Source organism: Zootoca vivipara, chromosome 6 (assembly GCF_963506605.1).
Source record: "Zootoca vivipara chromosome 6, rZooViv1.1, whole genome shotgun sequence".
In the NCBI taxonomy this organism is placed as follows: domain Eukaryota; kingdom Metazoa; phylum Chordata; class Lepidosauria; order Squamata; family Lacertidae; genus Zootoca; species Zootoca vivipara.
In genome coordinates, this window is record NC_083281.1 from 87,305,068 (window position 1) to 87,329,477 (window position 24,410).

General features: G+C 50.6%; 1 protein-coding gene and 1 long non-coding RNA gene across 2 annotated transcripts in view; one reads left to right on the top strand and one right to left on the bottom strand.

Moving 5' to 3' along the window:
* The first annotated feature begins 609 nt into the window (after window positions 1-609).
* On the top strand, window positions 610-6,248 carry LOC118086313 (uncharacterized). Its single transcript, XR_004692735.2, has 3 exons — window positions 610-968; window positions 1,790-1,926; window positions 4,185-6,248. It is a non-coding gene; the product is annotated as an uncharacterized LOC118086313 (long non-coding RNA).
* The window catches only part of PLOD1 (procollagen-lysine,2-oxoglutarate 5-dioxygenase 1), a 41,388-nt gene continuing 18,897 nt past the window's right edge, over window positions 1,920-24,410 (bottom strand). Inside the window, exons 15-19 of the mRNA XM_035117780.2 lie at window positions 19,425-19,490; window positions 17,906-18,010; window positions 7,676-7,822; window positions 6,242-6,367; window positions 1,920-3,589 (exon numbers count right to left, since the gene is read on the bottom strand). Of these exons, the coding sequence (XP_034973671.1) occupies window positions 3,434-3,589; window positions 6,242-6,367; window positions 7,676-7,822; window positions 17,906-18,010; window positions 19,425-19,490 (600 nt within the window). The 3' untranslated portion in view covers window positions 1,920-3,433. The remainder of the gene's footprint in view (window positions 3,590-6,241; window positions 6,368-7,675; window positions 7,823-17,905; window positions 18,011-19,424; window positions 19,491-24,410) is intronic.

Sequence of the window (24,410 nt, forward strand, 5' to 3'; positions counted from 1 at the left end):
CTCATGGGAGCTGTAGTTTCTGTGAGTCATTACCTAGAGTCCTTCCAGCCGCAAGGTTGCAGGGAAAGGTAAGTCCCGGGGCTGGAAGCTGCAACGGGATATATGTGGGCTGTAATAATTAATAAGTAATAATAGTAATAGTAATAATAATAATAATAATAATAATAATAATAATAATTTATTATGGGCGGCTTCCAACAGAATATTAAAATACAATAATCTATTAAACATTAAAAGCTTCCCTAAACAGGGCTGCCTTCAGAGGTCTTCTTAAAGTCTGGTAGTAATAATAAAAGTCTGGTATTAATAATAATATGATGTATGTGTTTAAGTGATGTAGTGATATCATGGGCAGAGGGGCAGCTGCCCCCTCCAAATCAAGTAAATAAATAAAAGTACTTAACTAAAAGTGGAAATAATCAGAATATTTGAAATGAAAATGTTCGCTGAGGTTACTTGGATGATGTTGTGGCGCAATCTAGCGACACAACTGGCAACCTGACGGAGCCTCTCTTGCTCAGCTGTGCGCCATATGTACTCTACGGAGTTCATTCAGTAACTTACGGGAAGTAAAGACCTGGCTTAGGTCGATGACGACAGGGGAGCGTCCCAATGGGGTCCGCTTACTGAGCGGGCACAGAAAAACTGCATTGGGAGAAAAGGAGGCATTTGAGAAGGGAGAGCTGAAATGGTTTTCAGCAATCCAGGAAAACTTGTTTTAGTTTAGAATTTTTATTTTTTAATAAGATGGGGGGGGGAAGGTTTGTTCTTTGTAATTTTGCAAAATGTATTCATTAACCACATGAAAGGTACTCCCTGATGTTAATTTTATACTTCCTAGTTTTCAAATGACTGAAGATTCTGACAGATTTCTCTGAAAGTCCAAAGAAAGTAATTGAAAACAATGGCTGTTGAGACATTTCATTCCGAATCTGCTAGAGCCAGAGCCAGACAGGCAATGAAGACAGGTGGGTGTCCTGCCCTCGTAACATAAATCCTGGCTACACCCATGAGAGATAGGCTTTTAATTTTTAATTTCAATGTTACATTGCATTGCTATTTCTTTTTGAATCATATAGTTAATGTACCGTTGTATGTAGACTAGACCATCTTGTATCGGCAAATTTTTAATATCTAATGTTTTACCATTTTTTATGTGCTGTAAGCTGCCCAGAGTAGCTGGGCAAACCCAGCCAGATGAGCGGGGTATAATAATAATACCTAATAATAATAATAATAATAATAACCACTTTGAGCAGAGAGGAAATGCCATGGTGCACCCGCAGCTGCACAACCAGACTCCTCACCTGCCCCAGCTGCAACAAAACATGTCTCTCCCATATCTGTCTTGACGGCCACAGCAGGCGCTGAAACTCTCCAATGCTGTGATTTCACTCCCAAAGATGCTCTCCTCCACCGTCTTCTGGGACAGACTGATGCCAACGACTTTGAGCACAGCTGCCAGGTCAAGTTCAAGGTGTTGGGTTGGGTGTCGAAAGCCCTACACAGCCTGGGACCAGGATCGCTTATGGTTCACATTGTCCTGTATACGCCAATGGGTCACTGTGCTCTGCAAGCAAGGGCCAAATGCAGATGCCATCTTATCAGGAGGTTCATTGCTCTGCCTGGGGGTGATTTTTATTTATTGATCTGCTGTTGAAGTGACTTCAAAGCAATCCAATACAATCCATTGCAGCCTAACAGGATGGCCTCTCTGGAATTTATCTTTTTCCTCATACAGACACACACACATACAAATTTGCAAATCTGTCTGTGCTTTGCTACCCAGAGCTTAAATGCATGACATTGCTGATGAATCTATTCCGGTGAAGAGTTAAGAGGAGCAGGACCCACTGACTCCCCTTCCCGCACAATGCAGTGTCTGAAATGCTAATCGGGACACCTCCCTCCATGAGCGCCCCACCGGTAAAGAAAACCAACATTTGTCTCATTTGTTTTTGTAAACTTTTTACTGTAAAAATCTCTGGTCGAAATCTGTACAACTTTTGCGCAGGGAAACTAGACATCCTACTAAGAAAGGGGCCAACTTTCCCAAATAAATACGTACAGTACAGCTCTTGGAAAGTGCCTCTCTGGGGCCTGCCTTCGATCTGTTTTAGGTGTGCCGTCAGACCCAGGGGAGAAATTCCTAGAATGCTAGGAATTTGCCTAGCAAATTGGTGCCTCCACTGATCCAATGTTAAGCCTGACTTGACTTTCTCTTGCCCACTTTGCAGAAAAGGAGGAAGTGAAGTCAGCTAATGTTTCCATTCTGCCATTGCCTTACCACTTCAGTGTAGGTTAGGGCGGGGGGAGGTGGGGAGTTGTGGCTGCCACTGGGATGCAGAGAAAGGGGACCAAATCGCAAAATTATTCAGTTTATTATTAGATAGGTAAAGGGACCCTGACCATTAGGTCCAGTCGTGACCGACTCTGGGGTTGCGCGCTCATCTCGCGTTATTGGCCGAGGGAGCCGGCGTATAGCTTCCAGGTCATGTGGCCAGCATGACAAAGCCGCTTCTGGCAAACCAGAGCAGCACATGGAAACGCCGTTTACCTTCCCGCTGTAGCGGTTCCTATTTATCTACTTGCATTTTGACGTGCTTTCGAACTGCTAGGTTGGCAGGAGCTGGGACCAAGCAACGGGAGCTCACCCCATCACAGAGATTTGAACCACCGACCTTCTGATCAGCAAGCCCTAGGCTCAGTGGTTTAACTCACAGCGCCACCTGGGTCCCCTTATTATTAGATATTTACCAGTAACTGGGAGGCACCATTTGGATGTTCTGCCTGGAAGTCTAGGGCTGTGTACACAGTGGCACATTGAAAGCACATGGCTCCCCCCTCCCAAAACAACAACAACAACCATGAGAAGTGCAGTTTACACTTAACTACATTTCCCAGGATTCTTGGGATCGAGGGAACCATGTGGTTTAAAGATATGGTGTGCGCGCAGCCTGAAACACTTTGGGCTGTCTCTGAATAGATGCTACAAAAGCAGAATCAGAGGCTGGAGGCTAAATGGAGGTGGCTTCCCCGACTGGGGAATTCCGAGCACCAGGTATGATGGCAGAACGGTGGGCAGGATCAGTTGAGGCAGCTCTCCTTCTGGAACAAAATTGGGGGGGGGGGTCAGCAAGGCTGGAGCAGGATAAATTTCCAAAGGATCCTGCCGTATGTTAAAGGTTAATTAGGAGGAAGGATGCTAATTAGGAGGAGGAAATATTCTGCCTAGAACACCAGGATCTCTCCCCCGACTTTGGAACGGACACCCTCCTCAAGAGGTGGGGCGCAGACATGAAGGATCTGTCTCCAATCCTTTCCGTAAATTCAAGGGATTCCTCATTCCTGGTGGAGCTTTTCCTGCAGAGGCATAAAAATGGGAGGAAAGGATTCCCCCTCCCCGTTCTCTGTCCTTCCGGAAGAGGCAGCTCTAGGGGTCAAGAAAGGACACAGCAATGTAGCGGGTCCCTTTGGTGGTGGGGAGGCCCTCGTGGTAATGGGTCAGGCGGCCGGGGTGCATGAGAGTCCACCCCTTCCGGGGCGCTCTGATGGAGCAGTTGTACCTCAGGAACCGACAGCCTCCGCCCTGAAAAGAAAGAATAACATTTAAAACAACAACAAGCTTTTGTAGTGGAATTGTAGTGGAGTACTGTATATGCTTTGATAGATAGCCTAGATGCAAAGAAAAGTTTTTTAAAAAAAAGAGTGGTGAAAGGTTTTTCTTAGGAGAATCTGCTTACTCAGACTGTCTTGAGAACATGTCAAGGATGTTTGCGCAGGAAAAAGTCAGCCTTGAGCTAGCCGGACAGAGAAGAGACACCCTGTTCTTCTTGCTAAATCAGACATCTAGCTTTGATAACGCAGGCATGCTTTTCCTGGGAGAATATGACTTAATTTTATATGCATGTGCAAAGCTAAAGTGTGGGAGTGCCTATACATAAGTGTTGGATTAGGACTCAAGAGACCAGGGTTCAAATCCCCACTCAGCCATGCCACTCTGACTGGGGGGACCTTGGGCCAGTCACCGCCTCTCGACCCAACCTACCTTACAGGGTTGCTGTGGGGAATTAAATGAGGAAGAACCATGTATGCCACCTTGAGCTCCTTGGAGGAAAAGCTCGGATATTAATGCAATAAACAGAAAATGGTGTAAGTTCTCAAGGCCACCTCCTCTCCCACAGGGAAGAACTGTTCAGCAACCTCTCGCCTCTGCCTGCTTTGACTCTGGCCAAGTCCACCACCAGCATGTGCCCTGGCATGGCAAGAAGGGAATGTGATCTTCAAGCTTAACACGAGTCAACAGTGTGATGCAGCAGCAAAAAAAGGCTAATGCTATTCTAGGCTGCAACAACAGAAGTCTAGTGTCCAGATCAAGGGAAGTAATAGTTCCACTGTATTCTGCCTTGGTCAGACCACATCTGGAATACTGTGTCCTGTTCTGGGCACCACAATTTAGGAAGGATGTTGACCAGCTGGAAGGTGTCTAGGGGAGGGTGAACAAGATGATCAAGGGTCTGGAAACCAAGCCTTATGAGGAACGGTTGAAGGAGCTGGGTGTGTTTAGCCAGGAGATATGAGAGCCATCTTCACATATCTCAACGGCTGTCACATGGAAGAGGGAACATGCTTGTTTTCTCCTGCTCTGGAGGGTAGGATTCGAACCAATGGCTTCAAGTTACAAGAAAGGAGATTCTGACTAAACGTCAGGAAGACAGTAAGAGCTGTTTGACAGGGGAACAGATACCCTTGGGAGGTTGTGGCCTCTCCTTCCTTAGAGGTTTTTAAGCAGAGGTTGGATGGCCATCTGTCATGGATGCTTTAGTTGAGATTCCTGTTTGGAGTGGGCTGGATTAGATGACCCTTGGGATCCCTTCCAACTCTATGATTTTATGATCCCCCAAACATTTATGTGCTAAAGGACAGCTGGGCTTGGAAAGAGGAAGGTTATCGCCTCTTCTTCGCTGATGTAGTGCTTGATTTGATGACCACTTTGCATCTCTACCAAGCCATCGTTCTCTGGCCTCCCTCACAAGGTGTCTCCTTTAATTTTTGTCTTTACATTTTGTTGCCACAACCATGAACAATTAGATTGGGGGGGGGGCAGGATTTTGCTTGCAAGGTTGGGGCAGGATCAGGCCATTGAACTGGAATGATCACCAATGAATTCAAATGCCAAGAAAGTAGATTCCAACCAAACATCAGGAAGTGAACTTTCTGATGGTAAGAACTGCTGAATGGGTCTCCCTTGGAAAGTGGTGGCCTCTCCTTCCTTGGAGGTTTTTAAGCAGAGGTTGGGTGGCCATCTGTCATGGATGCTTTAGCCGAGGTTCCAGCATTGCAGGGGGTTGGACTAAATGGCCCTTGGGGTCCCTTCCAGCTCCATGATTCAAAAAGGGTTCCCCAGCTGTGACTTGGCACAAACATGCAAGCCTGTGTTGTTCTGGGAGAGGAGATGGTGGTTGCTTTCCTTCTCCCCAGTCGTTCTGCTATAAGTCACAATTTGGCTTAGTGTGTCGTCTGAACCTGGGCAGGAGGTTTACCTCTCTCCAGGCTAATCATGAATGGTAACTGAGGTTAGCTAGTGAAGAAAGGTTTCAGCGTTTGGGCGAGTAAGAGACAACATGATAGATATATATAAAATCATGTGTGGCATGGAGAAAGTGGATAGGGATTTTTTTCCCCTCCCTCTCTCATAACCCTGGAACTTGTAGGCATCCAATGAAGCTGAGTGTTGGAAGATTCAAGAAAGATCATAAATTCACAGTGTTGACCCTGAGGATTATCTCCGCCTGCAATTCAGGAATATGCAGCTGTCCCATACGGGGATCAAACCTGCAGCCTTGGTGTTATCAGCACCACACTCTAACCAACTGAGCTATCCATAAAATAAAGGACTTCTTCTTGCAGAGTATACCTTAACCTGTGGAACTCATGCCCACAGGACAAATTCACAGAGAAGGGAAGGCTATCAAAGGCTACCAACCATTATGGTTATTGCTCTGCCTTCCACGGTCAGAGGCAGCAGGTCAACTGAATACCCGTTGCTGGAAACCAGGGGAGGAGAGAGGGCTTTGAGTCCTGCTTGTGGGTTTCCCCCAGGCATTTGATTGGCCACTGGAAGAATGTGGGACTAGGTGGGCCATTGGCCTGATCTAACAGCCTGTTCTTATTTTCTTGTGAATCCCAGCCGGTTAGGTTCCAGGTGCTTTTTGGAAGAATGATTTCTGACGGCACTTACTTCATAATCTATTCCGACGTGGTTCAAGGCAATGTTGATGGTGAAAGTGGAGGCGTCATGGTGCGGCATCAGCGAAGGCTGCTCATCGGGTTTGTACCGGACGACAAAGGCCAGCTCAAACTGGGTCTGTAATGGGGAGCAGAGAGAACATCATGAAAAGTGTCACCATGGCAATTGGAAGGAAGACAGCATTGTCAGGCTCCGGATCTGTCTGCTGCAAGGCAGCAGAATTCACCGATGTTTCATTGCAGAAGAGCGGCGTTGCTAATTCAGTCGTCAGACTCGCCTCTCCCCATAAGCTTTGTGCAGCCATTAGTATATAAAGATTGTTTGGCACTTTTGTTTGGAGGGGGGGACAATCAGGTTGCAAAACTGCTTGAGGGAAGGGAAGGTTTGAGACGTCACAGCCGCTGGCCAGGTAGTGCTGTGCTCTGCTGGCTTCTGCAGCAAAGCAAAGCACAACTTGGCCGGCGGCTGTGACGTCTCAAACCCTCCCTTCCCTCAAGCAGTTTTGCAACCTGATTGTCCCCCCCAACCAAACATGGCCAAATTGATTCCCCCACCCACCGAACGTTAACTAGTTGGAGAGCAAGCGGAAGCTGAGTGGCAGAGGATGTGCGTTGCATGGAGAAAGATCCAAGTCTTCCTGGGAAAATCTCTTGGCTGAAACCCTGGTGAACTGTGCTGCCAGTCAGTGCCCAGCTAGATGGCCCGACAGCCTGAGTCCATATAAGGTGGCTCAGGAACACAGGAACCTGTCTTCTACTTGGTCCATCCAGTTCAGTATTGTCTACACCGACTGGCAGTGGCTCTCAGTCAAGGGAAACTCTTCCCAGCTCAACCCAGAGCTTGGAACCTTCTTCATGCCAAGCAGTCACTCTAGCATTGAGCTACGGCCCTCCATTGAGCCGCCTTATACTGAGTTAGACCGATTGGCCCATCTAGCTCAGAACTGTCTACACTGGCTGGCAGCGGCTCTCTAGGGTTTCAGAAAAAGGGACATTCCCAGTTCTGCGTGAAGATGCCACAGACTGAACCTAAGACCTTCTGCATGCGAAGCAGGTGCTCCACCGTCTTATCTTGAATCAGAGTATTGGGCCACCTAGCTCGGTATTGTCTGCACTGACTGGCAGCAGCTATCCAGGGTTTCAAGAGGAGATCTTCCCCAGTTTTACCTGGGGATTGAAGATGAGACCTTCTGCATGCATAGCAGCTGCTCTATGGCCCTTCCACAGCACAATACCTCCTGGGCATTTTTAACACATATTTGTGCATACTCCTCTCCCTGCAATTATTTCCCATGGTATCAACCCCCCCCCACACACACCTTCACTAACTTAGGGTTCTCAGTTCAAATCCTGCTGCAGGACCCAATTCCTGTTGATTAGATTTCGGACGTTCTTTTCTCAGAACGACAGGTGAGCCGATCCTTACCTTGGTGTAGTACCCAGGGTACAGCTTCTCCGTAATGGGGGCGATGTACTCCAGGAGAAACTTGTACCACTCCCGTTCAAAGTTGATCTGGTTCATGTGGATATCGATCGTCGGGACGTTTTCGTATCCCCCCAGGATCCGGGTGTCCTGCCAGGTTAAGCGTGCAAAGAGCGATGGCTCGTTGGGAGACCCCCCAATGCCCAGATGCGTTTGAGTTTTAATATCGCATTTCTATCCCACCTCCCTTCCGACAAACAACAGGGGTGCTCACATGCTTCAGACCCCTCCTCCCCATTTGATCGCAGCAACGGTTGAAGGCTAACGGGTGGCGACTGGCCCAAATACACCCAGTAAGAAGGTAAGCAGAGCCTGCAGGATGAGGCCAGTGGCCCGTCCAGTCCAGCATCCTTTTCTAACAGTGGCCAACCAAATGCCCCTTGTGAGAAGCCTGCAAGCAGGACTCAAGGCAACCACACTCTCCCCTCCTGTGGCTTGCAGCCGATAGTATTCAGGAGGATTCCTGCCTCTGAGTGGAGAAAAAGTATAGCCATCTTGCCTAGTAGAACTCCTCCATGAACTGGTCTAATCCTTTTTTTTTTAAGCCAACCAAGCTGGTGCCCATCACTGCCTCCTGCGGAAGTGAGTTCCACAGTTTGGGTACTGGGAACTCGCCATCCCCACTGTGAGCCAATGGGTTTTGAGGGTTTGCTTCAGAATGATGCTATCTAGAAGCTTATTCCTTTCTGTGTGTACAAGGAAAGCTAGACCTCAGGCGTCTGCGAAGGATCCTGTCTTCTCAGGGGACTAAAGAACCCTTATTTGATCTTTCGTCGTACAGCTGCAGAACGGCTTAAGGAATATATATTGTCTCTAATCCTTAAAATATATGAGGCAGAATATTCACATCTGTGCTCCTGAAAAAGGTGGAGTGGCTTGCATTGCACTAGCCTTGTATAATTAAGTGCTTTTGAAAGGTTGTTTTAAAAAATAAGAAGAACCACACCCTTGTGTAATTGATTTATGATTATGATCATACCTTTATGGTCCCACACAGTTCAACATTTGATCAGAACTGTTGCTTCCTAGTATTTTTGTCACTTGGTATTTCAAGTTACTTTTAAATGCTGATTTGCATTACCCAACTGATGCAGGCTAGAGTATCAAACTGAATAACCAGTCCACCCTCAGCACTATTCGTGTATAAAACGCCCACTGATTTTTGACATTTGGGGGGGAGGAACCCTAGTCTTATACACAGAAAAATATGGTAAATTCAATATATAATAATAATAATAATAATAATAATAATAATAATAATATATCCTTCAACCAACTGATACAGAAATGGAAAAAATACAGTTCACACAGAACGCTTTATCTAAGCAGAGAGGCAAGTCTGGGCCGTGTGCTTCTACAATGAGAAAGATATAGGCTTTCTTTTTAAAACAAAGATTCTTAATTGCTTAATTTTCCCTTTTCAGGCTTTTTTTAAAAAAACAACAACAACACATTTTGCTTAGTGATGAAGCGTTCTGCATAGCACAGAAGTCTGCATGGAACTGACTCCCACAGGAGGCAGGGATGGCCAGCAGCCTAGATGGCTTGGAAAGAGGACTGAGCAAATTATTATTATTATTTATTTATTTATTTATACCCCGCCCATCTGGCTGGGTTTCCCCCGCCACTCTGGGCGGCTTCCAACAAATACAAAAATACATTAAAATATCACAGATTAAAATAAGCAGTGCATCATTTTATAAACTTCTATCTGGTGAGCTTCATAGCTGAGTGGGGATTTGAACCTCAACCTCTCAGGTCCTAGTTCAATCCTTTAACCCGGAGATACAAACAAGCAGAGCCCGGATTCAAACAATCATTACAATTCTTTTTTTTTTATTTTTTTAAAGTGCATCTACCACCAAGGCTGCCTTACCGTGTTGCCTCCCTTGGACCACTGGCCAAAATTCTCCATCTCTTCTACGAGTTCATCGCAAGCTGTGTTGGTAAATATCGGAAACCAGTAAACATCTGGGCAGGGCTAGCAAGACAGAAGAACCGTCAGAGCTTAGGGAGTATGACAGGAAAGGCAAAAGAAACGAGCAAAACAGAAATAAAGACCAAAACAGCCAGGGTTCTGGATATTTCAGGAAACATCACCTCCTGTGTGAAAACAACCCACCCCACTCCTGGCCCCCCACAAAGGTTTGAGAACCTATAATGAATCTCTACTGCAAATGTTGACTTTTTGTGCATGTCACAGTCACTAGCCAATCAGTGCTGGGCAGAGCGAATGAGGGCAGAGGAAGATGAGTGAAACTCTTGAGGATGGGAGTTCCAAAGCTCCAGAGCAGTCACAGAAGAGGCACTGCTACTATGTGATTGCCCTCTGGGGTGCTTTTCCTCGGGGAGTTCCATTCATCCCCTTTTCTGTCACTCTTCCATCAGCTGACTAAGATGAATTTCTTCCGTCAAGGGTTCGCCCACACTTTGGCTTGTGCCGTGCCTAAAAAGCATGAGTCCCCTTGCCCCCCTGCTTTCCAAGGGAAAACTTGCTCTTTAGCGATCAATTGGAACAAAAGGCAATTTGGGGAAAACCTGAGTTACTGTTTGCTCCAATTGAGCGCTAAGGAGTGGTTTTCCCCGGGGGAAAGCAGCAGAAGAGGAAGTGTGGTAACTCTTTTTTTAAAAAAATTTTTTAGACATTTTGATTTCTATTTTCATATGTTGTTTTGATTATCTTCTCTTAATCACATGTTGCATATCAGATGAAGAATGCCTCGTTGAAAAGCATTTTCTTTTAAACTTTGTAAATAAACCAATAAATGGCAGGTAACAAAACATCTCAGAAATAGATCGGGAAATAAAAAACTGTGAATTCAGATACTTATGTTAAAGGATTTATAACCCACCTTTTAAAAAATCCACAAGGCAGCTTACAAAGATAAGAAATATGCTCTTGAGACACAAGCAATATAAAATAAAATCCCATACACACACAGAGAGACACACACACACACACACACACACACACACACACACACAAAGTGGTGCTAAATAGGATTTTTAAAAAAATTAAAAATAACCACATATTAGAACTGGGTGAAAGGAAAACATAGAACATAAGAAGAGCCTGTTGGATCAGAACAAGGGCCCATTCAGCCCAGCATCCTGTTCACACAGCAGCCAACCAGATGCCCCCGAGGGGAGCCCACAAGCAGGATCTGAGCCCAAGAACTCTCTCTTCTCCTATGTTTTCCAGCAACTGCCAATCAGAAGCAGTAGTGCCTCCAGCTATGAAGCCAAATGAATGTCTCCGGGGAAGCCACCACCGAAAAGGCCAAGCGCACCCGAACGTGGGGCACTAGGAGCAGGCACCTCCTTGAGTTTGCCTATGCCGCTCTTTTGGTCCTCTGCACCCCAATTCTGTTTCAAAAGAGTCAAGGGCTATTTACCGTTTCTACCAGCTTCCCTTTCAAGGCTGCGGTGTAGTTTTCGTGAATGTATTTCTCCTTCCAGTCCTGTGTCAGGAGAAAATAAGAACAAATGAACATTGGGTGGCTGGGTGGATGAGGAAGGTGACACATTCTTAAATCATATCTGTCACAGTGGCCGGAGCAGGCTACTTCAGAGAAACGACGCTACGCAGCTCTGCATTTTATTACTTTATTGGTGCTGCGTATTTACAGTGCTGAAGTCATTGCTATTTACACGGAACGATGGGGTCATTATGTTGCAGAACCTCCGAATGGCTTTTGGCGCGTCTTTCCCCAACACAAAAGCCTTGGAAGACCCATCCTCTTTCCCCTCCTCTTTCTGCGTAATTCCGGAGTTGGGGGGATGGGTCTCCCCCCCTTATTTGCCCCTTCCTGTCCCACCTGGGACCCTGGCTCCGCTACCTTGCCTGAGCCTCGGACACGACTTCCTGCTTCCTCACTGGAATCGGAGCTCCCTCTGCTTTCCCCTGTGCTCGGGGATGGGCTTGAACTCAGGAGGGGAGGGACTTCGCGATATCCCCTGTCCCTCACATCCACCCCCCTCCCAAGCTCTCCTTCTCCCCTCCCCAAGTCCCCTCCAGGTGTCGGTGACGACTCGAAGCCTAAGAACTCAGTACTTTCCGAACCCGTTGGTGTGAACACCTCCCCCCAGTCCTGCGAGCCCCCCCCTTCCGCCTGGGAGGACTGGAATCCCAAAAAGTCCGTGGCGTCCGAGCTAGTGGGGGTAAAAATGTGCTGCCAATCGGCTTCTTCCTCTGACTGGGTGGATCTCGGTGACACCCATACCTCGTCTTCTGGTTCCTCAAACTCCGCTTCCCAGCGCCATGGTGAACTGCTCTCCCGTGCTTCCTCCCCCTCCCCCTCCCTTTCCATGTGCCAGGGCTTGGGTCTGTGGGGAAAGAGGGCGTGAAATTCTTCCACCAAGAATTCCTCCTGTATCTGAGTGGCTGGGACCCATTCATTCTGAGACGGTGGAGCGTCCTCCCATGCCATGAGGTACTCCAGGCCCCCCACCCCTCTCCGTGAATCAAGGATGGCCGTGGCCTCATTGAGTTGCTCCCTGCCTCCCCTCTCCCCCCCTCCCTCGGGGGTTTGTTCGCTGCCTCTGAGCCTGCTGCTTTCCCTGTACGGCGACAGCAGCGATCTATGAAACACTGGGTGCACCCTCATTTCCTCTGGCAGTGCCAGTCTGAAGGCCACTGGGTTGACCTGTTGCGTGACCGTGAAGGGGCCCAACCGTCTGGGCGCCAGCTTTTTGCACCTCCCTCTGATGGGAAGGCCCTCCGAGGACAACCAAACCTTGTCCCCCACCCTGATGACCTCCCCTTGTCGCCTGTGGCGATCTGCCCCCTTCTTGTACGCTTCCTTGGCTCTCTCCAAGTGTTCTCTGAGCTGCTGGTGCACCGTCTCCAGTTCCTCTGCCCAATCCTCAGCCTGCGGGCCCCCCTCCTCCTCCTCCCCCTCCCTCTCTGGGAAAGATCGGAGGTCCCGCCCATAATTGGCTTTAAAGGGCGACACCCCTGTGGAGACGTGCACTGCATTATTGTAGGCAAATTCTGCCAGTGGCAGGCGATCCACCCAGTCTGTTTGCCTCTGGCTGACGTAGCATCTCAGGTACTGCTGCAGAATGGCGTTGACCCTCTCCGCCTGTCCATTGGTCTGCGGGTGTCTAGCCGTCGACAAGCTGACCTCCACCTGCAGGAGGTTCATGAGCCGCCGCCAGAACCTGGAAACAAATTGGCGGCCACGATCCGAAATAACTCGTAAAGGTAATCCATGCAGTCTGAAAATGTGATCAACAAACAGTTTGGCTGTCTCTTCTGCCGAGACTGCCCTGGCACACGGTATAAAGTGACACATTTTGGACATAAGGTCCACCACCACCAACACTGCGGTCTTGCCTCTGGAAGAAGGCAGATCTGTGATGAAGTCCATGGACACCACTTCCCACGGCCTGTGTGGTGTGGCTAAGGGCTCCAGCAACCCTGGTGGCGCTGCTCTGACCACCTTCGCCCGCTGGCAGGTGGTACAGCCCCTTACATAGTCTCGAACATCTTCCCGCACCCCTGGCCACCAGAAGTGTCTCATGACTAGGTGAGCGGTTTTGTCCCTTCCAAAATGCCCCGCTGTAGGGTTGTCGTGCATCTGCTTGAGGACCGTACGTCGAAGCTGGGTGGTGGGTAGGTACAGCGCACCCTTGTAGAAAAGCAGCCCTCTGCGTTCTGCAAAGTCTTTTGCCTGCTCCCTCCCCCCTCTCAGTTCTCTGAAGATGCGGTTGGCAAATTCATCCGCTGCCGTCAGTGCTGTGAGTTCTGCCTCGCTCACCACAGCTGCTCCGCAGGACCATGCCGACGGGGGGAAAATGTGCCTTGGGGCTGGTGGCGCCTCCTCCTCCATGTACTCTGGCTTGCGGGAGAGGGCATCCGCCCTGACATTCTGCTCCCCCGGGATGTAGTGGATGGAGAAGTTGAAGTTCGAGAAGAACTCTGCCCACCGTATCTGCCGCTGGTTGAGCACCCTGGCAGTTCTCCAGAACTCCAGGTTCTTGTGGTCTGTGCACACCTGGATGGGGTGCTTCGCGCCCACCAGGAAGTGTCGCCAGTGCTGGAACGCAGCGTAGATCGCAAGAAGTTCCCTATCAAACACTGTGTAGTTGCGTTCAGGCTGTGTCAGCTTCCTGGAGAAGAAGGCACAGGGTCTCCACTCCCTGTTGGCGTCCAGTTGCAACAAAATTGCGCCCACAGCTTTTTCAGAAGCATCTGTCTCAATGCGTAGGGGCGCGTCCTGCACCACATGGAACAGGTTTTGGTCTGAGGCGAACACTCTCTTGAGGCTTTCGAACGCTGCTTGCGCCTCTGGTGTCCACTTGAACTTCTGCTTGCCTCTCAGGCAGTCCGTGATGGGAGCCGTAACGCGAGAGAAGTTCTTGATGAACTTCCTGTAGAAGTTAGCGAAGCCTAGTAGGCGTTGGGCATCTTTGCGCGTCCTGGGGCTGTGCCAGTCCAGGATGGCCTGCACCTTGTCCTTGTCCATCGCCAGCCCCTTGTCTGACAGCTTGTAGCCCAGGAAGTCCACCTCTTTGGTGTGAAACTTGCACTTCTCCAGCTTCACATACAGGTGGTTCTCCTTCAGGCGTTGCAACACCTCTCTGACATCTTTCACATGCTGCACTGGGTCATTCGAGTAGATAAGGATGTCATCTAGGAAGACCAAGCATTTCCTGAAGAGGAGGGACCCCAGGACGTGGTGCATGAAGGCCTGGAAGCATGCTGAGCCCCCTTGCAAACCGAAGGGCATCACCAGATATTCAAAAGAGCCCAGAGGCGTGAACATCGTGGTTTTCCATTCATCTCCTTCCCGGATCCTGATCAAGTTGTACGCCCCCCTTAGGTCCAGCTTGGTGAAAATCTTGCCCCTGCGTGCCGCTGTCAGGAGATCATCCACTCTGGGCATGGGGAAAGCCACGGGCTCTGTCACCGAATTCAGCCGTCTAAAGTCCACCACAAGACGGCGCTGTTGCGTGTCTTTCTTGTCCACCCAGAAGACCGGGCTGCCCCCTGCTGCCTTGCTTTCCCTTATGAACCCCCGCTTGAGGTTCTTGTCGATGAAAGCGCGCAGATCCTCCAGCTCCTGGTCTGACATGGCGTACAGCTTGGCTGGGGGTATCGTCGCCCCTGGCACCAGGTTGATCTGGCAGTCAAAAGGCCTGTGCGGGGGTAGGTGGTCGGACTCCGCTTCGCTGAAGACCTCCTGCAGGTCCCAGTACTGCTTGGGTATTGCCTCACCCCCTTTGATATGCATGGTGGCCACCGTGGCTATCGGAGGCCCCTCCCCTGGTTGGTGCTGCATGCAATGTTCCAGACAAAAGTCTGACCCAAACGTGATGCACCTCTGGTGCCAACTGATGGAGGGGTCGTGGCGCGCCAGCCAGCTCATGCCCAAGACGATGGGGGGGTCTGAGATGGTGGTGACGTTGAACGCCAGTGTCTCTGAGTGCCTTCCCACCGTCATTCTCATGGGGGGGGTTTGATGTGTGATGGCCCCTCCCAGCAGCTCCCTGCCGTCAATGGTTGCTACGTGCAGAGGAAAATCCAACTGCAAAAGCTGGATTTGGTGCTCTTCTGCAAAGCTTCTCGAGAAGAAGTTGGCGGACGCCCCACTGTCAATTAAGGCGAGGACCGTCAGGGGATAGCCATTTGGGAGCGTTAGCGTCACTTCTAGAACCACTCCTGCTCTGGGAGGGGTGGGCTGGCTCTGCACCTCTCTGTGCGGGTGGGCGGGCTGGGGCTGTTGTCTGCTGACTGTGCCTGGCTGCTGCCCCTTGTCTCCTGCAGCCAGGCTTTCCCGTTTCCCTGCTGTGGTGCTGCGTCAGTGGGGGAGGGCACCACCGTTCCCGCCTTTCCTTGCCACTCCCTGCGATGTGGGCAGTCTCTGACGAGATGCTGGGGTGAGTTGCAGAGAAAGCAATTCCCGCCCCTTCCCTCCTTGCGTCTTGGCGCCGCTGGGGTTTGAAAAGCCCGCGCGCGCGCGCTATCAATCTGCATGGGCTCCTGGTCCTGGCTGGCTCCAGGCGTGGCCTGAAAGGGTTGTTGAGGGAGTGGCTTCTCCTGCGACCGTGGGAACCAAGCCCGCTTTGCGCGCGTCGCTTGCTTGTCGTTCCACCGGGATTCCTGCCTCACCCCCACCGCCAGAGCTGCTTTGCTCAGCTGATCCATAGTACTGGGCTTTGGACCTCTCGAGAGTTCATCCTTCACCTCCTCGCTCAAACCCAAGTAAAACGCAGCTTGCATGGGAGGCGAATCCAAAACCCACCCCAGTCTGTGCACCAGCATGGTGAATTTCGCCCAATATGCGCGAACTGTCATATTTCCTTGGCGTAAATTATGCAGTTCCTCCTTAGTCTGGTCCAAATGACTATCGGACGAATACATCGTCCTCAAACCTTCTAGAAATTGTTGGACATTTTTCATGCAAGGATTCTTGGTTGCGATTAATGGTCTTAGCCACTCCCTGGCTGCTCCGGTGAGATGTTCCACAATAAACGCTACTCTGTGCTCATCATCGGGGAACTCATTCTGGTGCAGCTCAAGAGCATACACGATCTCAGTCTCAAAGCCCTGAAACTCCTTCGGGTCTCCATTGAACTTGCTTACAAGGGTCCCTGCTCTCCTTCCTGGCAGCACTTGGACTTGGGGAGCCCCTCCCGCCTTGTTTTTCTCTGCATCCAGCTTGTTTTGGAGGTCTACCGCCACCGCCCTTAAATGCTGCTCTTTTTCCTGGAGCTCTCTCACCTGTTCCGCAAGTTGTAGCCGGTCGTCCTGGACCTTCTTAGTCTCCTCTTTAGCTGCCTTCAATTCTCCCTGCGCCTGCAGCGACAGCTGTTGCAGTTCTAGCTGGGCTTGCTCAGCGATCTGCCGCCACTTCTCCGCCTCGGACACGCTCATCCCGGCAACTCCGAAGTAGCCCAAAAATGATTAGGAGGTTGCTGTCACAGTGGCCGGAGTGGACTACTTCAGAGTAACGACGCTACGCAGCTCTGCATTTTATTCTTTTATTGGTGCTGCGTATTTACAGTGCTCAAGTCATTGCTATTTACACGGAGCGATGTTGTCAGTCGGTTTCAGAACCTCCTAATGGCTTTTGGCGCGTCTTTCTCCAACACAAAAGCTTTGGCAGACCCATCCTCTTGCCCCTCCTCTTCCTGCGTAATTCTGGAGTTGGAGGGATGGGTCTTCCCCCCTTGCTTGCCCCTTCCTGTCCCACCTGGGACCCTGGCTCCTCTACCTTGCCTGAGCCTCGGACACGACTTCCTGCTTCCCCACTGGAATCGGAACTCTCCCTGCTTTCCCCTTTGCTCGGGGACGGGCTTGAACTCAGGAGGGGAGGGACTTCGCGATATCCCCTGTCCCTCACATTACTTTTAAATGCTGATTTGCATTACCCAACTGATGCAGGCTAGAGTATCAAACTGAATAACCAGTCCACCCTCAGCACTATTCGTGTATAAAACGCCCACTGATTTTTGACATTTGGGGGGGAGGAACCCTAGTCTTATACACAGAAAAATATGGTAAATTCAATATATAATAATAATAATAATAATAATAATAATAATAATAATATATCCTTCAACCAACTGATACAGAAATGGAAAAAATACAGTTCACACAGAACGCTTTATCTAAGCAGAGAGGCAAGTCTGGGCCGTGTGCTTCTACAATGAGAAAGATATAGGCTTTCTTTTTAAAACAAAGATTCTTAATTGCTTAATTTTCCCTTTTCAGGCTTTTTTTAAAAAAACAACAACAACACATTTTGCTTAGTGATGAAGCGTTCTGCATAGCACAGAAGTCTGCATGGAACTGACTCCCACAGGAGGCAGGGATGGCCAGCAGCCTAGATGGCTTGGAAAGAGGACTGAGCAAATTATTATTATTATTTATTTATTTATTTATACCCCGCCCATCTGGCTGGGTTTCCCCCGCCACTCTGGGCGGCTTCCAACAAATACAAAAATACATTAAAATATCACAGATTAAAATAAGCAGTGCATCATTTTATAAACTTCTATCTGGTGAGCTTCATAGCTGAGTGGGGATTTGAACCTCAACCTCTCAGGTCCTAGTTCAATCCTTTAACCCGGAGATACAAACAAGCAGAGCCCGGATTCAAACAATCATTACAATTCTTTTTTTTTTATTTTTTTAAAGTGCATCTACCACCAAGGCTGCCTTACCGTGTTGCCTCCCTTGGACCACTGGCCAAAATTCTCCATCTCTTCTACGAGTTCATCGCAAGCTGTGTTGGTAAATATCGGAAACCAGTAAACATCTGGGCAGGGCTAGCAAGACAGAAGAACCGTCAGAGCTTAGGGAGTATGACAGGAAAGGCAAAAGAAACGAGCAAAACAGAAATAAAGACCAAAACAGCCAGGGTTCTGGATATTTCAGGAAACATCACCTCCTGTGTGAAAACAACCCACCCCACTCCTGGCCCCCCACAAAGGTTTGAGAACCTATAATGAATCTCTACTGCAAATGTTGACTTTTTGTGCATGTCACAGTCACTAGCCAATCAGTGCTGGGCAGAGCGAATGAGGGCAGAGGAAGATGAGTGAAACTCTTGAGGATGGGAGTTCCAAAGCTCCAGAGCAGTCACAGAAGAGGCACTGCTACTATGTGATTGCCCTCTGGGGTGCTTTTCCTCGGGGAGTTCCATTCATCCCCTTTTCTGTCACTCTTCCATCAGCTGACTAAGATGAATTTCTTCCGTCAAGGGTTCGCCCACACTTTGGCTTGTGCCGTGCCTAAAAAGCATGAGTCCCCTTGCCCCCCTGCTTTCCAAGGGAAAACTTGCTCTTTAGCGATCAATTGGAACAAAAGGCAATTTGGGGAAAACCTGAGTTACTGTTTGCTCCAATTGAGCGCTAAGGAGTGGTTTTCCCCGGGGGAAAGCAGCAGAAGAGGAAGTGTGGTAACTCTTTTTTTAAAAAAATTTTTTAGACATTTTGATTTCTATTTTCATATGTTGTTTTGATTATCTTCTCTTAATCACATGTTGCATATCAGATGAAGAATGCCTCGTTGAAAAGCATTTTCTTTTAAACTTTGTAAATAAACCAATAAATGGCAGGTAACAAAACATCTCAGAAATAGATCGGGAAATAAAAAACTGTGAATTCAGATACTTATGTTAAAGGATTTATAACCCACCTTTTAAAAAATCCACAAGGCAGCTTACAAAGATAAGAAATATGCTCTTGAGACACAAGCAATATAAAATAAAATCCCATACACACACAGAGAGACACACACACACACACACACACACACACACACACACACAAAGTGGTGCTAAATAGGATTTTTAAAAAAATTAAAAATAACCACATATTAGAACTGGGTGAAAGGAAAACATAGAACATAAGAAGAGCCTGTTGGATCAGAACAAGGGCCCATTCAGCCCAGCATCCTGTTCACACAGCAGCCAACCAGATGCCCCCGAGGGGAGCCCACAAGCAGGATCTGAGCCCAAGAACTCTCTCTTCTCCTATGTTTTCCAGCAACTGCCAATCAGAAGCAGTAGTGCCTCCAGCTATGAAGCCAAATGAATGTCTCCGGGGAAGCCACCACCGAAAAGGCCAAGCGCACCCGAACGTGGGGCACTAGGAGCAGGCACCTCCTTGAGTTTGCCTATGCCGCTCTTTTGGTCCTCTGCACCCCAATTCTGTTTCAAAAGAGTCAAGGGCTATTTACCGTTTCTACCAGCTTCCCTTTCAAGGCTGCGGTGTAGTTTTCGTGAATGTATTTCTCCTTCCAGTCCTGTGTCAGGAGAAAATAAGAACAAATGAACATTGGGTGGCTGGGTGGATGAGGAAGGTGACACATTCTTAAATCATATCTGTCACAGTGGCCGGAGCAGGCTACTTCAGAGAAACGACGCTACGCAGCTCTGCATTTTATTACTTTATTGGTGCTGCGTATTTACAGTGCTGAAGTCATTGCTATTTACACGGAACGATGGGGTCATTATGTTGCAGAACCTCCGAATGGCTTTTGGCGCGTCTTTCCCCAACACAAAAGCCTTGGAAGACCCATCCTCTTTCCCCTCCTCTTTCTGCGTAATTCCGGAGTTGGGGGGATGGGTCTCCCCCCCTTATTTGCCCCTTCCTGTCCCACCTGGGACCCTGGCTCCGCTACCTTGCCTGAGCCTCGGACACGACTTCCTGCTTCCTCACTGGAATCGGAGCTCCCTCTGCTTTCCCCTGTGCTCGGGGATGGGCTTGAACTCAGGAGGGGAGGGACTTCGCGATATCCCCTGTCCCTCACATCCACCCCCCTCCCAAGCTCTCCTTCTCCCCTCCCCAAGTCCCCTCCAGGTGTCGGTGACGACTCGAAGCCTAAGAACTCAGTACTTTCCGAACCCGTTGGTGTGAACACCTCCCCCCAGTCCTGCGAGCCCCCCCCTTCCGCCTGGGAGGACTGGAATCCCAAAAAGTCCGTGGCGTCCGAGCTAGTGGGGGTAAAAATGTGCTGCCAATCGGCTTCTTCCTCTGACTGGGTGGATCTCGGTGACACCCATACCTCGTCTTCTGGTTCCTCAAACTCCGCTTCCCAGCGCCATGGTGAACTGCTCTCCCGTGCTTCCCCCTCCTCCCCCTCCCTTTCCATGTGCCAGGGCTTGGGTCTGTGGGGAAAGAGGGCGTGAAATTCTTCCACCAAGAATTCCTCCTGTATCTGAGTGGCTGGGACCCATTCATTCTGAGACGGTGGAGCGTCCTCCCATGCCATGAGGTACTCCAGGCCCCCCACCCCTCTCCGTGAATCAAGGATGGCCGTGGCCTCATTGAGTTGCTCCCTGCCTCCCCTCTCCCCCCCTCCCTCGGGGGTTTGTTCGCTGCCTCTGAGCCTGCTGCTTTCCCTGTACGGCGACAGCAGCGATCTATGAAACACTGGGTGCACCCTCATTTCCTCTGGCAGTGCCAGTCTGAAGGCCACTGGGTTGACCTGTTGCGTGACCGTGAAGGGGCCCAACCGTCTGGGCGCCAGCTTTTTGCACCTCCCTCTGATGGGAAGGCCCTCCGAGGACAACCAAACCTTGTCCCCCACCCTGATGACCTCCCCTTGTCGCCTGTGGCGATCTGCCCCCTTCTTGTACGCTTCCTTGGCTCTCTCCAAGTGTTCTCTGAGCTGCTGGTGCACCGTCTCCAGTTCCTCTGCCCAATCCTCAGCCTGCGGGCCCCCCTCCTCCTCCTCCCCCTCCCTCTCTGGGAAAGATCGGAGGTCCCGCCCATAATTGGCTTTAAAGGGCGACACCCCTGTGGAGACGTGCACTGCATTATTGTAGGCAAATTCTGCCAGTGGCAGGCGATCCACCCAGTCTGTTTGCCTCTGGCTGACGTAGCATCTCAGGTACTGCTGCAGAATGGCGTTGACCCTCTCCGCCTGTCCATTGGTCTGCGGGTGTCTAGCCGTCGACAAGCTGACCTCCACCTGCAGGAGGTTCATGAGCCGCCGCCAGAACCTGGAAACAAATTGGCGGCCTCTATCCGAAATAACTCGTAAAGGTAATCCATGCAGTCTGAAGACGTGGTCAACAAACAGTTTGGCTGTCTCTTCTGCAGAGACCGCTCTGGCACACGGTATAAAGTGGCACATTTTGGACATAAGGTCCACCACCACCAACACTGCGGTCTTGCCTCTGGAAGAAGGCAGATCTGTGATGAAGTCCATGGACACCACTTCCCACGGCCTGTGTGGTGTGGCTAAGGGCTCCAGCAATCCTGCTGGCGCTGCTCTGACCACCTTTGCCCGCTGGCAGGTGTCACAGCCCCGTACATAGTCTCGAACATCTTCCCGCACCCCTGGCCACCAGAAGTGTCTCATGACCAGGTGAGCGGTTTTGTCCCTTCCAAAATGACCCGCCGTTGGGTTGTCGTGCAGCTGCTGGAGGACCTTACGTCTAAGCTGGGTGGTGGGCAGGTACAGTGCACCCTTGTAGAAAAGCAGCCCCCTGCGTTCTGCAAAGTCTTTTGCCTGCTCCCTCCCCCCTCTCAGTTCTCTGAAGATGCGGTTGGCAAATTCATCCGCTGCCGTTAGTGCTGTGAGTTCTGCCTCGCTCACCACTGCTGCTCCGCAGGACCATGCTGACGGGGGGAAAATGTGCCTGGGTGCCGGTGGCGCCTCCTCCTCCATGTACTCCGGTTTGCGGGAGAGGGCATCCGCCCTGACATTCTGCTCCCCCGGGATGTAGTGGATGGAGAAGTTGAAGTTCGAGAAGAACTCTGCCCACCGTATCTGCCGCTGGTTGAGCACCCTGGCAGTTCTCCAGAACTCCAGGTTCTTGTGGTCTGTGCACACCTGGATGGGGTGCTTGGCGCCCACCAGGAAGTGTCTCCAATGCTGGAACGCAGCGTGGATCGCAAGAAGTTCCCTATCAAACACCGTGTAGTTGCGCTCTGGCTGGGTCAGCTTCCTGGAGAAGAAGGCACAGGGTCTCCACTCTCTGTTGGCGTCCAGTTGCAACAAAATGGCGCCCACAGCTCTATCTGAAGCATCTGTCTCAACGCGTAGGGGCGCATCCTGTACCACGTGGAACAGGTTCTGGTCTGAGGCGAACACCCTCTTGAGGCTTTCGAACGCTGCTTGCGCCTCTGGTGTCCACCTGAACTTCTGCTTGCCTCTCAGGCAGTCAGTGATGGGAGCCGTAACGCGAGAGAAGTTCTTGATGAACTTCCTGTAGAAGTTGGCGAAGCCTAGTAGGCGTTGGGCATCTTTGCACGTCCTGGGGCTGTGCCAGTCCAGGATGGCCTGCACCTTGTCCTTGTCCATCGCCAGCCCCTTGTCTGACAGCTTGTAGCCCAGGAAGTCCACCTCTTTGGTGTGAAACTTGCACTTCTCCAGCTTCACATACAGGTGGTTCTCCTTCAGGCGCTGCAACACCTCCCTGACATCTTTCACATGCTGCACTGGGTCATTGGAATAGATAAGGATGTCATCTAGGAAGACCAAGCAGTTCTTGAAGAGGAGGGACCCCAGGACGTGGTGCATGAAGGCCTGGAAGCATGCTGAGCCCCCTTGCAACCCGAAGGGCATCACCAGATATTCAAAAGAGCCCAGAGGCGTGAACATCGTGGTTTTCCATTCATCGCCTTCCCGGATCCTGATCAAGTTGTACGCCCCCCTCAGGTCTAGCTTGGTGAAAACCTTGCCCCTGCGCGCCGCTGTCAGGAGATCATCCACTCTGGGCATGGGGAAAGCCACTGGCTCTGTTACTGAATTCAGCCGTCTAAAATCCACCACAAGACGGCGCTGTTGCGTGTCTTTCTTGTCCACCCAGAAGACCGGGCTGCCCCCTGCTGCCTTGCTTTCTCTGATGAACCCCCGCTTGAGGTTCTTGTTGATGAAAGCGCGCAGATCCTCCAGTTCCTGATCTGACATGGCGTACAGCTTGGCTGGGGGTATAGTTGCCCCTGGCACCAGGTTGATCTGGCAGTCAAAAGGCCTGTGTGGGGGTAGGTGGTCGGACTCCGCTTCGCTGAAGACCTCCTGCAGGTCCCAGTACGGCTTGGGGATCGCCTCACCCCCTTTGACGTGCATGGTGGCCACCGTGGCTATCGGAGGCCCCTCCCCTGGTTGGTGCTGCATGCAGTGTTCTAGACAAAAGTCCGATCCAAACGTGATGCATCTCTGGTGCCAACTGATGGAGGGGTCGTGGCGCGCCAGCCAGCTCATGCCCAAGACGATGGGGGGGTCTGAGATGGTGGTGACGTTGAATGCCAGTGTCTCTGAGTGCCTTCCCACCGTCATTCTCATGGGGGGGGGGTTGATGAGTGATGGCCCCTCCCAGCAACTCTCTGCCGTCAATGGTGGCCACGTGCAGGGGAAAATCCAGCTGCAGAAGCTGGATCTGGTGCTCTTCTGCAAAGTTTCTCGAGAAGAAGTTGGCCGACGCCCCCGAATCGATTAACGCGAGGACCGTCAGGGGATACCCATTAGGGAGCGTTAGCGTCACTTCTAGAACCACCCCTGCTCTGGGGGGGGTGGGCTGGCTCTGCTCCTCGCTGTGCGGGCGGGTGGGTTGGGGCTGTTGTGTGCTGACTGCGCCTGGCTGCTGCCCCTTGTCTCCTGCAGCCAGGCTGTCTCGTTTTCCTGCTGTGGTGCTGCGTCAGTGGGGGAGGGCACAACCGTTCCCGCCTTTCCTTGCCATTCCCTGCGATGTGGGCAGTCTCTGACGAGATGCTGAGGGGAGTTGCAGAGAAAGCAATTCCCGCCTCGTCCCTCCTTGCGTCTTGGCGCCGCTGGGGTTTGAAAAGCCCGCGCGCGCGCGCTATCAATTTGCATGGGTTCCTGGTCTTGGCTGGCCCCTGGCATGGCGTGAGATGGCTGTTGGGGGAGTGGCTTCTCCTGCGACCGTGGGAACCAAGCCCGCTTTGCGCGCGTTGCTTGCTTGTCGTTCCACCGGGATTCCTGTCTCACCCCCACCGCCAGAGCCGCTTTGCTCAGCTGATCCATATTACTGGGCTTTGGACCTCTCGAGAGCTCATCCTTCACCTCCTCATGCAAGCCCAAGTAGAACGCCGCTTGCATTGGGGCTGACTCAAGTTCCCACCCCAGTCTGTGCACCAGCATGGTGAATTTCGCCCAATATTCGCGAACTGTCATTTTTCCTTGGCGTAAATTATGAAGTTCCTCCTTAGTCTGGTCCATATGACTATCGGACGAATACATAGTTTGCAAAGC